The sequence below is a fragment of the Chrysoperla carnea genome, chromosome 5, assembly GCF_905475395.1.
Source record: "Chrysoperla carnea chromosome 5, inChrCarn1.1, whole genome shotgun sequence".
NCBI lineage: Eukaryota > Metazoa > Arthropoda > Insecta > Neuroptera > Chrysopidae > Chrysoperla > Chrysoperla carnea.
Window position 1 is genome coordinate 45,380,447 of NC_058341.1, and position 18,274 is coordinate 45,398,720.

General features: G+C 28.4%; 1 protein-coding gene across 1 annotated transcript in view; it reads right to left on the bottom strand.

Moving 5' to 3' along the window:
- Positions 1-17,601, bottom strand: part of LOC123301199 (inaD-like protein) — a 134,398-nt gene extending 116,797 nt beyond the window's left edge. The window contains exons 1-2 of the mRNA XM_044883935.1: positions 17,455-17,601; positions 13,148-13,282 (exon numbers count right to left, since the gene is read on the bottom strand). Of these exons, the coding sequence (XP_044739870.1) occupies positions 13,148-13,282; positions 17,455-17,601 (282 nt within the window). The remainder of the gene's footprint in view (positions 1-13,147; positions 13,283-17,454) is intronic.
- Positions 17,602-18,274: the final 673 nt, after the last annotated feature.

Consider the following 18,274-nt stretch of genomic DNA (forward strand, 5'->3'; position numbering starts at 1 on the left):
TAAAAATTGAAATTATATAATAAATAGAAATCGATTTTGATATTGAAAAATAATTTTGTTTGGTAATTTATTTTTGGTTTGTAATTTTAATTTTACTTCTAGTGTCAAAATCAGGTGATAAAATACTTAAATATCATTGGCCTAAAAGCGATGATGTGATCCACGCTCATTGATCAATCACGAATCACCTAATTAAAGTTGATTGACCGACAGCACTATTTGTTAGAAACTTGAAAAGTATAACTTGTGCACACACCAAAGTACCAGTGTGTATTTTTCCGTCACCAAATCGGCAACGGGTTTAAAATTAAATACTCGTAAAGACCAGCCCGTTATAGCCCGCATGCCTTGTTCTCACTTATCCCCCTTCCATAACACTTGAAATAAAGGTAGAGAGTGTTTTACACAGGTAAAGAATATTTACAGTTTTCAATTTTTTTAAATGTAAAACAGTCATAATTCATTTAGTATATCAGAACAGATGGCCATGAATTATATTTTTCACTAAAGTTTACCATTTTTACATAATTCTTTCATTTATGCTTTTGCGAACACAAAAAGCAAACAAACAAACAATCTTACTTTATAATATACAGGGATTAGCTAATTCAAACTGATGATGATCACATGATAGTCGAAATACATATTTAAATAATACTCAATTGGTCTAGGAAATTGTAGAAATCGAAATTTAATTGAATGGCCACTGTCTTCTACCTGAAATACTTTTGGAACATAAACACAATATCTATTACGGACTATATAAAATACATTTAATGTATTTCATTAAAAGATTGCTGTGAAAACACTGAAAAACTGTTTGGGAAATAAAAAACTCAAGCATGTTTTAAAGAAGAAATGATTGTTTCAGAACGCTCACTGGGTGATTTCGGTCTTGGAGCCTAATAGATACAATAATTAATATACAAAAGTTTGGTTAATTATTTAAATTAGCATGTTTTATGCTATTAGCAGCAGCCTGAAAACACTTCATATAATGAAAACAATATATATTTCCATTAAAAGTTTCTATATTGTATTATATAATACACGTATACATAACATGTTTGGTCAATATTAAAACATGCAAATATACAAAACACATATGGTGGCTGATAGTTAATATACTTATAATTTATTGGTAATTTATACCACATATGAAAGTAGTAAAATAGTCAACAAATGAGCCTACTTCTGAAAAAATTTGAAATAAAAAATTTTCCATTGCGATTTTATTCATTAATGGATATGAAAAAAAGTCCATAACAGAGGCTACGAAATTTAGGTTTATGCCAATATTTCAAAATCAAAAAAGGTACTCAATACGACCCAATAGTTTCCGAGAAATGCTGTTCAAAATTCATAATTTTTTTTAACTTCGCAATATTTGGCAATGTTCAAGACGTCACTCGAACTACTCTAGCGAGAGTTCCACTTACCTCCGGCAGAGTGTGCCAGTGTTGTTCAGGGTCAAATTCATTCAAAACGACATAATATTTCGAAAAATTAAGTTAGAAAAAATGATATATTTTGAAAAGATTTATTTCGGAAACTATTGGGTCTATAGAGATGATTCTGAAAAAATACTTCAAAAACTACCCGTTTTAGGTTTTAATCATTAAAATCAGAAAAAAAAACGAAATTTTCATGGGTTTTTTCGATTCGACAAAGTTGTGTTCGACGCTCCAGATCACAAACTTGGTTTACTCATCGGAGCAACATCTTAAACAAGTCGCTAAAAATCAGAACTACTAGATTGTCGATAAATTTTGAAAGGCTTTATCTCGGAAAGTATTGGGTATACATAGACCATTCTCATATTGTAGCAAATTTAGTTCGTTAAAACGTTCTGAAAAGTCGTTATCAAAAAAACTAGTCCTTAAGGATTATAACCGCTAAAATCTAAAATTTTCGATTTTTGACAAATTTGCGTTCAGCGCTTGCGGTCACAAACTTGGATTACTTATTAAACCAACATCATAAACCAATCTGCAAAAAATCGAAACTACTGGATTTGATGCAGACTACCTCGAACTTTCAAAACGACAAGGTTACTGTATTAATTATGTCTATTGATTATGTTTGCTATAGATTATCTTAAAAAACAGGTAAAAAAAAAATTAGGCATTCAAGGGTTTTTATGGCAGTAGTCGTTCAATGGTTAATAAGGAAGATAAAACCGCGGAGTGCTAGTAATTTAGAGAGTGGAAACTAAATTATTGGTGAAAAAGCACCCCTCCTGTTTTTTTAAAATATCTCGTAGACTAAACAAAGTTAAGAGAAATTTTATTGTTAAATAAAATAAAAGATAATCAAAATTTCCATCGGATTAATATTTTTTCAAAAATAGAAATAATAAATTTCATACATAAACAGTTGAAACAAACAGAAAAATAAGACAAAATATCGATTCTCTGTGGTTTTTTGCTTTTTCGCCTGAATCTGCTTTTTGGCAGAGATAGATAAAGACATCGCAGATAAAAGAAAGTATATTAAATTAAAAATACCTTTTTTCATTAAACAAATACTTTTTACAATAAAAGGCGAACGTGGTATGAAATGCGATTTCTGCATCAAAAACCCGCGAACGTCTTAGTAGCTTTCTACAAGACATAATCAATAGCCTAATCCGATTTTGGAATTTCTGATAAATCCAAAACATTCTTGATGTGTAATCCATCCGAAAGTGAATAATTCATAGTTTATTTACGTCATTTGATTTGCATGATTTGCCTAGACATAGGCCTATACAGATAGTAAGAAATTTCATTTTGCATGAAAAATAAATTTAACAAAAATGTCGACAAAATGAGCTTTCTTTTATTATTGAATTCATAAAATTTATACGATAAAACCAATAAAAAAGAAGTCTATGTCAAAAACATATATAAATATATTTTTAGAGCAGAAATATGTTTTCGGATCATCGTACAACTTGTACGAAACAAATACAATATTTTTTACTCATAAAATAAATATTACAAATTATTTTGGGATTAAACCGATGTTCGAATAATAATAATATTGGTTTCCCTGAAGCAGTAAAATTATAAGTTATTACAAAACATATTATTTTATGCTATTTCCTAGCAAATACACAAGAATTTATTGACTCTTATTTTAATAAAAATGTAGAAAAATATAATATAAATACATATATGAACAAGCAAAAAAGTATGCAGCAAAATTTAAAAAACAAATACTGTATCTTGGCGTTTGGGATATTAAACAGAAAAATATATTTATAAAATAAAAACCAGAAAGTTTGTACTGCGAGAGTCAGACCAAAATACCACCCCTCGTGGTTTTACGTACAAAGAAATTAAACCAGTATTCAAATAATAAAAAATTCATACTATACCACTGAAATTTTTTTAATATTTAAGTAACATTTAGAAAATTACGAACTATAACAATATTTTCAAATGAAACTGTATAAAACAACACAAGAATATCGAGCTTTCTTTGTCCAATCCGAAATCTTTCTGTAACAGATACCGAATAAATGTAAAAGAGGATAAATATATTATTGTTTCATTTCTCTCAGCTTTTGAACTCTTATAGGTTATAGGACTCAAAAAACATAAAACCCTAGTTCATTTAGCGAGTAGCAGTTTAATTTTCGTAAATTATAAATAATTTTTTTACAATTTTTACAATTCTTAATCGAAAATTGGATAAATCACAAAAGTGCCGGGTTCATTTCTAAAAAGTTCACTGTATAAACTCTTTTGATATAAAGAACATACATATATCCAGGCTATTTTGTGATTGGATGGACAATTTCTGAGATATTGCCTGGAAATCAAAAGCGAACAGCGACAGCTCGAAAATAACGATAGCTTGTAATATATGAATGTACGAGAGTTTTATAAAGCCTCCAAAAATGGATGGAACTTTTATCTAAGACTGATGCAATATGTATATCTTAATATATATATTTCTTGTGTGCGTGTGTATGTAATTGAACTCCTCCTAGACGGCTGGACCGATTTTGATGAAATTTTTTGTGTGTGTTCGTGGAGATTCGAGAATGGTTTAGATTTACAATTTGGTCCAGTACAACTGTTTTTGAGGGCTCCGTACCAAAAAAATGAAATTTCATTAAATGGTGGGAGCGCATATAAATCATATCACATTATGTATACTATGTGTACTATGTATTTTTAATAGTATTCAGGTATTGTCAATAGGCATTTATTAGAGCCATATGCGAGCGCAGCGAGCTCTACTATCAAAGGTCAGGCCAAAGGTCGAAGGTCAGGCCAATCCAATAAATAGGAGTTAAATTGGGGTTTAGAGGGATGGGTTTAGCGGACAGGCTAAACGTAGTATAGGTATTCATGAATTGGAGTTACGTTTTTACGGGACAACGTCCGTCGGGGCCGCTAGTATATATATATATATATATATATATATATATATATATATATATATATATATATATATACATATTGCATGAAGGAATCTGGAAACTTATTATATTACAATTGAATAATCCTAAGTATATACAAAAGTAAAAACGAAGACATCATGGAATTTGAATATCGAAAAATTCATATTTGACAAACAATTAGTTTATAAGATTGATGCCTCTGACGCACTGCGTCTATTTACAGTAGTCAATTTTATTGCGTAAATTATCATTAATTTTATTTTAAAGCACTTAGTTAACTATAAAACTGAAGTATAATATATAAATCTGAATAAAAGTGTTTTCAATCATATACCTATCCACTCTTATTTATGTTTTTAAACTAACTAAATAATTGAGTAGTTAAATCAATAAATAATATTTTATTAAATTTAATTTCCCATTGGTTACTTGTTAAGATAAAACCATTGGAATAACCATCATTGAGATAGATGGTGCACCGAGCCCCCGAATCTCAGAGGGTCCATTAAAATTGAAAAGAAAGGAGTAGTAAGCTCCCAAAGCTAGCAAATCTCGAGTCTGCTCATAATATTTTTTTAATGATGTTAAATGAACATGAACAATTAGAGAACTACTAATTTAAGAACTTCCAACACATGCGCCAAGCGTCTTTAATAAGCATGTGCTATTCTTTTCCGTCATTTCTGATAAAAAAATATGTTTATACATGCATAGTATAGTATATATGTAAACATCGCTTTCAAACTCTTGCCATAGTTTTCCAGTGTCTATACTCTTTAATTGAATTTAAGTCTCAAACTAAATAAAAATTTTTATCGTACCTATACAAAAACTAGATACATTTGAGTGTGGTATTTGTGAAAATTATCATTTTTAAAATAATTACATAAATAATTATCATTTTAATATTCTTAATTAAAATTCTTCTCGTCGACATTATAATAATAACTTTGTTTTGTTTAAATTTTCATGCCAATACCATCTTGTTCAAAAAAAGAAATCCTAATGCAAAAATTTGTGAAAGGGTTTCTGAAAATTTCTTTAAAAATCAGGTTGCCACGTGAAGTACAGCTCAAAATAAGAGAATTTGGATAAAATTATTGTAATAAAAAGGCTCTAAAATTATAATTACGATATTGCCAATTCTGTTTTCTACCTAAAAAGCTCATACCAAAATTTAATACTTTTGCGCACAACTTAGGGAATTTGATACTTTCACAGACATTTTTCTACATGAAGGATTTTAGGCATAAAATATAGGTCATACCCCAAAGTTTTCTCACACAAACTAAATGACAAATATGTAATTTTGACAAATTGCAGTCCTTTATGGCGATTAAGTATGTGCAACATCTGCGTCAGTTAAAAACAAAAAACAAAAATGCAATATAAAGAGATTAGAGAATCAGATAGGCAAGTTTGTTAAAATATTTTGCTATTTTTATTTAACGTTTCTGATAATATCAATTTCATATAATATTTTAAAATAGTAATAAAGGTTGCCTTCATTTCTATTTAACTTGTGCCAAGTTTCTGAATTCGTACCAGTACAAAGTTGCTGAAAACATACCTACAAATTATGCTTATTTAGAGTTTTTGTAAATTTTTATTAACTTCAATCAAATAAATAATTAAATTTACGATTAACTTTATATTATAAAACTTTAACTTTGTAAAATTTGGATTTTGGACATCAATAAACCGGATTTTGGTTACAACTTGGAACTAACCATTCAAAAATTGGTTCAGTCTTTTTTAAATGTAATGTACCTACACTCTGTGATATAATATTTTACAGAATTTTCATAAATTGTTCGTTTGATGTTAAAATAGTTAAATACTTTATGTAATATTATAGTGCTGTATAGTTTATTCTTTATGATATATAAAATTTATATGTATATTATACATGTCACCGGATTTATAAGAATTGTTACTTTATAATAAATCTGGGAAAATTGTAAACTTACTGATAGATTGTGAACAAATAATATGATTCACAATTTAACGCCTATATTTTCACCAGTTTATAAACAAACAATGTTTGCCAATCAAGTCGAAATTTAGCGTAAGACAAAATGCATGTTTGTGAACGTTTTTTTACTGTAGCTTTGGTATTTAAATAATTTTCAAAATTATAAATATTTATAAACTACAAATTATTATGATTTAATTTTTGTTAAATTTTTTGCCAATGAGAGAAACGGAGCCTGTGTTTACAGCGAGACGAGGGGTCATAATTAACCATAGCTACCTTGAAAAGCTACAATTTACCATAGAGCTACAAAAATATTTAGTGAAATTAAAAAATATTAAAATAATTATGGGACTAAATGGAAAATAGATATATTCTTAAAAACGACATCGATAACTATACTTGAATTTTTTACCAGTTAATTAATTAATAAACTTTTAACAGGATTTCAATAAAATTTTCAATTTTCTATTAATTTAAAATTATTTCCAATTTACATGCTGTTTCTATTTTAATTAATTCGTACATTTCGTTGACAGAGTGTCAAACTATTCATTTTGACTTTTTATTTAACAAACTCACACGCTTGTCACGTATAAATACGGCTAAACAGTGATTGGACGGATACCATTCATGTTTATAAACGGCTCAAAATCGTTATATTGTAAACTGAGCGTTAGCTATTATTAGTTTATACTTCTTTAAACAAAAACATTACTTAATCAATCGACGGTTCACAATCTGACTAGATTTATTATAAACTAACGATTCTTATAATAGTCCGGTGACATATATAATACAAACATATTGTTGCATTTTTCATATTATAGAGTTTTTTTTAGTTCATTTTCATTTTTAATATTAAAATTTTATGATGTTATATATATTCATTCTTTTATAAAAATTTACATGGAAAAATAATGTGGTAAAGATTGTTTTTACTTTATTATACATTTTTTGCAAATAAACCAAATAATAAATTATTGTAATCGAGTCAAGAGCAAGAAAACAAATTTTAACTTTCACCTCCAAAAGACAACCTCAATTTGCTTATATACTGCTCAGAAATCATATCGAAAGTCCTTAAAAAACAGTTTTTCGGGAAATAATAGGCAAAATTTCAAACATAATTGATTATAAATCCCTCCAGAACCTTGCTAGTGTGAATGAAAATAAAAAATTTGGTCTAGAATTTTAAGGATAGAATCCTTCTTTATTCTCAACAATTCTGAGAAGACAATACATAATTTTACAAATTAAAAGTAAGATTTTTGAAGTTTGCTTATTTCATATTTCCGTCGTATTAATAGACTGTTATTAATCTGAATGTTTGCATATTATTTCTTGATTAGATTAATTTTACAGTGTTTTAATTCGTTTTTGCCTACCACCACCCGTTTTAAGGTTATCTTTATTGTTTTATCAAAAATTTGGTAGGGTACAAAAGTAACATAGCTCTGTGGGTGCACCAATAACATGTTACTTATACAAGTGGGTGCAAAAGCACACAAGTAAAATGTTACTTAGACTGATTAGAATAATCTGATTAGAATATATGATTATCATATAATAGATCTCATTACTTAAACTAAGAAAATTTCTTTCTAGGAGTTAATAATATTAATTTTTTTCATTAAATATATAATTTTTGAATGAAAATGTTTATTTTTCTTATTCATATAAACTTTTCTAATAAGTCATTTATGGATTTAATTTATCAAAGCATATTTAATTCAAACCCCTTTGTCCTGTTACTTTCGAACTGCCAACGTGGTCGAAAATAACAACTTAAGATTTTTTTTAAAACTCTGTTATTCAAACAAAATATATAAATATAAAATGAAGATACTATTGTAAAGAGCATGCATGAAATTTATATATATATAATAATTTCGTTAAAATACTAACATCTAACCAGAAACCAAGGTGAAAGTACAAAATGTTACTTTTGTACCCGGTCTCCCCTACTTCAAAAAAATACAATTGGCTTCAAAAATAACTTTTCAGTTCAAAAGATGAAATCTAATAGAAACAATCATATTGATCTAAGCCTTTGCGTACCATTTAAAAGGTACTCAGATTAATAATGGATGAGATAAAATAAAGTTCAAAAACTAAATTATTTTTTTTACTTGTCATTAGAATTTCAGATGAAAAAATTTTCTTGCTTTGGTCAACTTAACTTTTTGCACGTAGGCAATAAGCGAGCGATCAAGACGCTTTCAACGATACCTAAATTGTCTAATTGTGATAACTAGTTAAAAAGGTATAGGGAAACACATGAACAAACATACATACCGCTCAAACACATAACCTTCGCTGTCGTTGGGTTAAAAAAAAAGTTAAATATAATAGTGTTATATTATCGACAAACAGGTATTTGTGGGTGTACTCAAGGTTTGTTGTATGGTAATGTTATTTTCTTGATATTTTTGAAAAATACCATTTAGTAATTTCTATAAAAAATTGCATTCCTTTAGTGAGTTCATTGTTAATTGAACACACTGTAGTTATGGCCATTCTTTGAAAGAGACTTTAAGGACATTTTACATTTTTGTAGGAAGAAAACAAAATTAATGGCAAACTTCAGTTTTTTTTGATTCGAGGTTACTTTGCTATAATTGCTCAAATCTAACTATGATTGAAAAACAATGTTATTATCTAAGAAAGAGCATTAATTATTTAGTATTTTTGAATTTGTTAATTATTTATTTTCAGACCACGTCTATTACAGAGGCCACCCATATCATTATTTTAATCTTTATTTATTTGTTAAATAACATCCGATTATACAATTTTATGATGTGGGTGCAACCTTTTAGCTAGTAGTCAAAGAAAGTAAAGACGCCTTAACTCACTCGGCTACTGAGCCGGTTTTGTTGTTTTTTCATTACATATTCGTATACAAATACGGATGTTAAAAAATATACGAATATTTGCGAATGCGCATATTCGTCACCTCACTATTGTGTAATGTATTTGTGATGCTGTAACTTGGTTATATCTTCTTGACTAAGCAGACGATATGGTCACATGTGTTGCTAGGACACGTTTACACCATTAATATTATTGATTCTTATAAAATTGAAAAAAAAGGTATTGTATAGTTTTTTCGACAAAGGTGATAAAAATATGTTTCGTATATTTTTCAAAAAATTCAAATAATATTAATGTGTTACTTGCATGTCTAAAATACATTCATCAATTCGAAAAAAATTTTATTTTTCATATATTTTACTCTTTCCTGGGAAAGCAGTATACCAATGAGATTAATTAAAAATACCCTTTTCGATTATTCTTTAAAATAATAGTTTTACACATTTCATTTTTTGACTCAGAACTGAGATTAACGGAGTACGGAGTAAGTTAAAAACTCAAAAGGATTGAAAACAGGATTTGTTTAGATTCGGAAGTATTGTAGAAAGTTTGAACTGGATGTTAAAACGAATTGCGGTTCCGATTTGAGAAAATATAATCCAGATAACCCGATATAACGGAATCTAACGAATTAAGCTGAATTTTTGTACAAACCAACAAAAAGTATAAATGTTGTCTCGAAAGTCACATAAGGTCAAAGGTATCGAAAATCAGTTTATACTATCAACATTTGTACTATCAAAATAAAGGTTTGTACAAAAAACCAGCTTATTCCATTAGATTTCGAGGTGAAACCCTAAGATGATTGGAATTACTTAGCCGAGCTTATAGCAAGCCTATCGGTAGTAAATCTATTAATATCTAATAGAAGAAATTTTCTAGACTTTTGGCGACAGTCAATACTTGAAATGCATTTTGGGATACAACGTTTGGAAAAGAACGTCAGATATTTTCTTAGAATTTTTTACTTTATTTGAAAATTTACAGTACAATGATATTTTTTTAACCATTAAAAATATTCGTCTCAGCATAAGAAAAAACTAAGAAAACAAAATGTCAATTGGTATGCCATAGATTGATTTGTATCCCTTGTGAAAAAGAAAATTTACTTAATGAAGTGTAAAAACAGAAATTTAAAAAGTTTTCTTCATTGTATATTTCATAAATATGCAAACAAAAGTTAAAAACCATATCATGATCGTGATTGGATATAAATTATTCGCATTTAATGAGTTTCAAGTTCAATGAAGAAGAACTCAAATGGAAACGACTGTGGTTTTCAAAATGATTGAATTATTATTGAAGTTTTATTCCCTGAAAGTAGTAAAAATGGTGGTGAAAATTCATTAGAAATTTATCGTTAAATGTTATGAATAAATTAACGCTAAAAAAGTTTCCTACAAATTATTATTGGAAGTTTTAGAAGTAGGGTAAGATATAGTACCATCGGTTCCCTCTCTTATTTTCTCGGCCGCTATCACTGTCTATGAGATATCAATTATTAGAAGATAATGTTTAGTTACTAGAAGACAAGCAACGTAGAGAATCAATATCAATGTGCGTTTCAACGCACTTCATGTGTCCATGGTTTACAAATTTTATCGATAATTTTCTTAAAAAATACAAAGTGTTGAAGAATTAAAGTGCTATAAACTGAGATAATTTCCGTTGTTAAGTCTTAAAAATGGCTATAATAACATAGAAATATAAATTTCGATTCTATATCGCCAAATGCTACTATAAGTGCATAGTAGCATTTGGCGATTTAAAACTAGTTATTTTCGATTTATTCTTTCTTTTTTATAATTTTGTGTACTCTTTCTACAATAATTTGAAGAAATTAGTGATCAGATAGTATAAACCGTTGGTAAAACGAAAGCTTCAATCCAAGAATAGGAATATATGCCAATTAAAAAAAAAATAGATATGAACAAGTGAAGAAAAAAAACAACTGACTCAGTTATTTTTTTATAAATTATAAGAGTTTAAAAAATCAAACTTTTGTATTTCAAACAAAAAGCAAACTCTAACAAGATGGATCTTACGGATCCAAGACGTTGGCCTATGTTGGCCTATTTACGAACATAATCTCCCTTTTTACGTCCTGAGCACGCTATAAAAATTTCAACTTGTTAGCCCAGACGAACAACCAGAAATGAACTAGTTAGGTGATTTTATGAACATCTATACTAAAATTTTGTTCATAGCATTATTATTTTTAATAGTTATAAAACTACTATTGGACTTAAGGACTAAACTCGCGTACGGACTTAACTTAATATACCCTGATATATATGTAACAAGATATAAAAACAGATACTACCTACTATTATTTTTCGATTCAACTAGTCATAAAAATGTAATTTTTCGAGTAAAACAGTTAACGAATTGATGGAAACAAGTCTCATAAAAATTAAATATGCTAAGGTAGGATTGGTATTTTATATATTCCGCCCGTAGAACACTCATGACTATTAAAGAAGGTATGAGATAATAAACGAACTAAGCGTGGCTATATCCGTAATGATCTCTTTTGATATATAGCAACGAACAATATAAATGCCGCGTACCAGCATCGTTCACTCTCTTAAATTATGGCTACAATATCTTTTTATTTATCTTCATAAAATCCTTCAGTGAAATGTAACTACAGTCAACTAACCTTGAATAACTGAATAATGTCTCTGATGGACACAAAAATTATACCTTTAAGAGTCATAAAAGCGTGTTTGACCTATTAAAAATCACTTTTTCATGAATACACTATACTAAAATATTTAACAAAATGAGTAGTTAGTTGAAGCAAAGCAGAAAGAAAAGGTATATTAAAGTATATCCCTTGTATCCGTTGTCGTTTACGTACGTTAATATATTTGTTCTTGGCAAAGGATATAACTTGCTATTCCATAGAATCCTTAGAATGTTTTATAAAAACGCTTAAGGATGTACGAGCAACAGGGCAATTTTGGATAACAGGCTTGAATTTTTTTATATGAAGTTGGACTAAGTACGATATTTTTCTGAAAAAATTATATTCTAATGACCAACTTCGGATAAATATAGCAAGTTAATAATCAAATCTGGAGAAACCATTTGTTTTCTTGTTCGGTAAACATTTAAAATACCAAACCGGTATTCTGGAATCAAAATACTACACTGAATAGTAGTAAATATAAACTTGTTAATCTTGACTCAATAAAGAATATGGAGCGTCAAAAAATCCATTAATCCTATTTTTCGGCCGTGTGGTAAATGAGCTCCTGAGTAGATGTGGAGCGTTTTCTCTTATAGGAAATATATTTGTCAGAACAACTATTTTCGAGATAGAGGGGGATGTAGAAATCTGGGAATGAAAGTTAACTCTAACCGTCTGGAAGTAACAGTTAGTTAAAGCATTCACTTTTTATAAACCGGGAAAAAATATTGGTAGACAAAATTTTCTTGTTAACGTGTCCTGTTTATCGAAAAATGATGGCAAACATCGCCGACTAGTAGTATGAAGATAATTTGAAATCAAGCGTGGGAGAATTCCCGAAAACTGCTGTAAAACAGTAAAAAGTAAGTGAAAACTGAAAAAAATTTCTGCCGAGTGCCAAATAACTTCCATAACGACCGAGCAAATGTTACATTTAATGCGAGTTATCAGACAAGGCCAACTTGACAAACAATGTTGATTAAGCACGTACTTTCTATTAAACTAAATAAAGTAAGTTTTGTATTAATAAGTAGTCTAGGTATTTGTTTTGGTTTGTGAATTGCATTGATTTTCAAAAAATTATGATTAAATAAATTTAAGTAAGTATTTTATAGAATAGTATAAAAAAATATTCCTGTATAACCCACATTGCCAGTAACATATCTAACAATCTACAATGTAAATAAAGAAATATATAACTCACTCTGTCAGCAACACCACCGGGAAGTATCGTTTTAACAACGACTCCGGTGCTACGTCCCCCGATAATACCAAATGCCAGTCCAGAACCATCGTTGATCAAGTCTATTACTTCCACTTGTGCCCATTCTGTATTAAGCTAAAACAAACATATACATAAAATGTATTTAAAAAACTGTTTCTATTTTAAAATAAAATACAAAGTATTTATTAAATATTTGATTAAAGCTGTTCAGATAGTATTTTCAGATATTATACAATTATTCAAAAAATTATTCCAGGTCTTTAATTGTTCAAAAGAAAGTTGCTCAAATTAAGCATCGTGTTTTGAAGTTTTAAGTATGAAGTATATGCGGTGAGGAAAATTTTTGAATCATTATACTACTAATACAAACGAAAATTTTATTTTTATACCGCAGGTATCTTCTTAAGTTATAGTTTTGATTCAGAGGTAGTAATCAAATATGGTACTGCGGTATTTCTCCAACTACGGTTATGAGCGAATATTGAATGGGTCCTCTAAAATGTTGACCGATCGGCCAAAAAGCCGAACGGAAACCATATTGGGACCCCTATTTTCTTTATGACAATCAAGAGTTCAGCAGTGAAATATCCTTTATTTAAAACGTTAGAAATATAAAAAAGGTAAGGAAATTTGATGAAAGGGGGTCCATATCCCACAAACGGGCAAACGGTTAATTGAATTTTAAATTTTTCTACTTTAAACCCCCTTCCATTTTTGCATTTCTTCATCAATTACTTTTTGGGAGGACAATAACCCTAGAAAAGTCCTATTATGAAATCACCTTACAGTTCGTTAGACTCCCTTGTTAATTTTTGAGTGCGATTTAAGCTTGTGTTGAAAAACCGGCATATCTCTTAGCTAAAAGTTTTTTTACAGCCACTAAAAATTATTTCGTAGACTGTAAAATTGAATGTGCCAATAGCATTATGAAAACAATGTAAAAATTACACTTATAAAATAAGTAATTAAGTAATTCAGAATATAGGTTATTTAATAATTTAAAGCTTCTCAGGTTTTAAATTATTAAAGTAATTTAGAAATACAAAATTTAGAAATTTTTCCAAATAAAATATGTTTGTATTGTATCAGTTTTAAGCAAAAAAATACCCTTGTTATTTTTTCTCTAAACGCTTAGTTTTCGAAATAAGAATTCTTGAAAAACAAAAATGCAGTATTCGATTTTTTTTAATGTGTTATGTTTTCAATCTCCGAGGGAATTCGCTTAGCTAACGCAGCTCCTGCGCTATGTATTTAATTTAGTACTTTAGCTACGAATAGATCATATTTGAATGGGTCAGATCCGAAGGAAAACTTGTACGTTTATGTCAAGTATCGTATTTCAATGCTGAATATCACGAAACGCTAAATTCCGCAGCATTTTTTGGTAGAAATGAATGTCTAGATTTGGCCAATGCAGTTATTAAGATCGACATACCCAAATTAAATTATAATCCAATGTTAATAATTTTTCTTTCTATTGTAAAAAAAAAATAAAAATCGAAAATGATAATTAAATATCTTCAGTAAAAGTACAAAAAAAATTATTATTCATAGATAACTTTGCATTCGCTTATAAAATATGAGTGTCACATCCATGATACAAAAAGTTTTAATATTCATACTAAAAATAATATTTACGATCGATGATAATAGCCAGGAACAAAAAAAAAAAACTTTTTTCATTTCACACTAATCCTATAATATTTATTGTATGTATTTTTCCGAGTTACATGATTATAAAAGTAGATATGAGTAATGAAAATTAAATATAGTTTTCATTTTTAAGGCGCAGTATTGTTCATAGCTATTTTTCGCATTATACATTCATTTACTTCTTGTGACATGAACTAATGTATTAAGCTTACGTTGTTACACGTAACTTTACATGAGACACAAAAAGAGAAAAATAGAACTGACTTTAGAAAACATAAATGAAAGAAGAATTTTTATACAAAAATTTTTAAAATGACTTCTATGCGCATAAAATCTATTTGATACAGTAGAATCTCCTCAAGTTGAGGCTCGCAAGCTGTATGAGTCTTTAGATTTTCTTATACATATGGCTGAATTTCCAAGAGGCAAACGACATCAGAACTCAAAATGTTATTTTTATCTTCAACTTAGCAGTATTGAGAACTAGGCGCACCAAAATTCTGTCAACAAAAACCTAGATAAGATAAAATACACCAATTAAAATTTAGTAAAAAGCAGTAAGGAGAATGTGAGAACTTTTACCAATGTAAATGGTGACTCTGCCACCTGCCATCGATTAAAACTTCGAAAACGAGTGGTAAATAAGGGTCAAAGTCATTTGATAATAAGACCAGCTAATTCATCATCCAACACCATTTTCTTATTCTTTTATTTCTTGTTTTCAAACATCGATATGGTAAATCCAAAAATTAAAAGGAGGTAAAATCTTACAGTGATTTCTTCCGGATATTTAGGACTCCAAAATACTGACCTTACCTCTTAAAAAATTAAAAAAGTTAGACAGAACATTAAAAAATTTAAGAACAAATTTTAAAGGCAATAAATGGTGGAACCGCATATAAATATTACATTACGTAGCCTTGCTATATGCTTATGTATTTATTTGCGCTCCCACCAAATTCATCTTGAATTGTGAACAGGTATTTGATAAGTATTGAGGTAGTACTGGGTCATCAAGTAAACTAATAAAATGAAAGTGAATTTCTACTGGTATAGACTTATGAACTGCAGTTGTAAATGGTACAAAGAAGGTTATATGTTCTACGTTTTTTTGTTTGTTTGTACCAGATACAATTTAACCCTTTTGAACCACCAAGACAGTGACTTTCACTATAGTTAAAGGCAAATGATCTTGAAGTCGTGAATAATCAACTTTTTTTGAAATTCTTTAATGGATATATCGCTTAAGTGGGATTCAAACTTCAAGTGAAGTATATTCTTAGATTTTAACGATTTTAACGAAAGAAGTGAGGGTTCTCTATTAGTTATAGAAAATTTTGATTCATTCAAGGTCTTTTTTTTCATAAAGTTTTAGTAAGTAGAGGTTTTACCGTATAATAATAATTGAATAAATATTAGATATAATTATAATAGAGTTTTATATACCACTTATAAAGCTGGACTGCATCTGTTTCTGACTTATTTTATAAGTTAACAAAAACTAAAATCTTGACCTGACTGTCAAAAGCAAACTATAGTAACTTTTACTACGGAAAATATAAACATTATCTACTGAATGAAAACATGGGTTTTTACAATTTGTATACATAGGATAAGCAATAGTTTAGTCTGCCAGTTTGTATTCCCAAGTTTGCATTCTAATGTTACATTATGCTTTTCTATTTATGTACGTAGCTATTTTATAAACTTATATCCACCGATTTGCTTAGGTGGATAAGTGAATTTTTATGTTAACTTTGTGTATTTGCAAAAAATACACAAAGTTCTTTTCATTTATACATACTCTAAGAGTAAAACATCATATTTAATCTTAAACTGATGAATGGACCTGTAAAATATTACTTCTAGATATATTGATTCCTAGCCAAGCTGACCTTCAAAATGAAACTAAAGTTTCTTCGAGAAAGAAACCAATAAATTATGTCATTTTATCAATTTTATGAACAGATTTATATTTAAACATATTATTATATATTCTTCATATTTTTATGAAAAGTTTTTTAATAAAATTGAGAGAAAAACTTTTTGCAAGGGAGATAAACTGTATATTCCAGTTTAATTATAATTCGAAGTTTTGAGAAACTCTCAGAAAATTTGATATATTCAACACTTAAAATGTCGTAAAAAGTAAATCTTTTTTAATGACTTGTTTATTCACAGAAATAAATTGATTCAAATATATTTGAAAATTTATTTTTAATAAATTTATATATATTTTTTTGAAATTTGAATAAATTTTTTTTTGTATTTTGATCAGCTATATATTTAATACACAGTGGTTGAAAACACGGGCTTAGCATAGAAATGACATTCCTTTTTACAAATTTATAATTACCAGACAGTTTTGTCACTAGTAATTCTTACTGTGCCAATGCTATTGTAATAAGTTGAAACAAGTGTTTTCGAATCATTTTAGAGCGGTTAATTGAAATTTGGATATGATTTAGTTTTACAGTATGTCACATTTACGAAGATGAAGATGAAGATGAAGATATTTTCGTTTTAAAAGGAATATAAATTTAAATGTTTGCACACTTTTACAGTGAGATGCGTAATTTTTTTAAAGATACTTAACCGAAACATGAATTTTAGTTGAGATTTCGGTTAAGTACCTTAAAAAATGTGAACCATAAGCTTGTTTGACTGTGCAAACATTTAAGTCGGTATTCCTCTAAATAACGAAAATATGGGGCTGTGTGCATCATAAATGCAACACCCTGTATAGCTAAATAATTTAATTTCAAGTCCTCGGCATACATTTGATTGCTTTACTAGCTGTTTCGGTTGCATTACTGTTACTTTACCACTTTCATGCACGTATACCTAAATAAATATCTATCCGAAACTGAGCTTTCTAAAAATGAACACACGAAAACGTTGACACGTCTTGTAGCATTTCTTCTAGTAGTAAAGGGTAAATTTAAAAAGAAATATTTCTGTTCTGTTGACCACTTGTGATTCATATTTGACTAATTTCGGTTTGACGATCCTACAGAAGCGACGTTTGCATGTACACATGTACGTTTAGATTTTCGTAGCCGTAGAATGTAAAAATTTTGAATATAGTGAACCCTGAATTTTTAGCAAAATTTTGTACAAATCGAATTAGATGATTTAGGGGAGGATCAAAGCACAAAGTTGTTAATATTTCGTTTAAAACTTGCATAATGGAATTTTCTTAATTCGCCAATTAGAATGTATCATATTTTATCGGATTTTTCCAATATTTACATTAAAATATTTCATTTCATCATTGCTAGAAAGTTTTTGTCTTTCAGATTTTAAAAAAAATAAGAGGCGACACTAGGTTTAAATGGAACTAAGCAGCGACACAGAAAAAAAATCGCTATGCTACTATGAAAAATTTGTACAAACACAATCAAAGAAATATTTGATTGCCTCTAAGAATTTAATGCTTGAATAGTTTTCAGT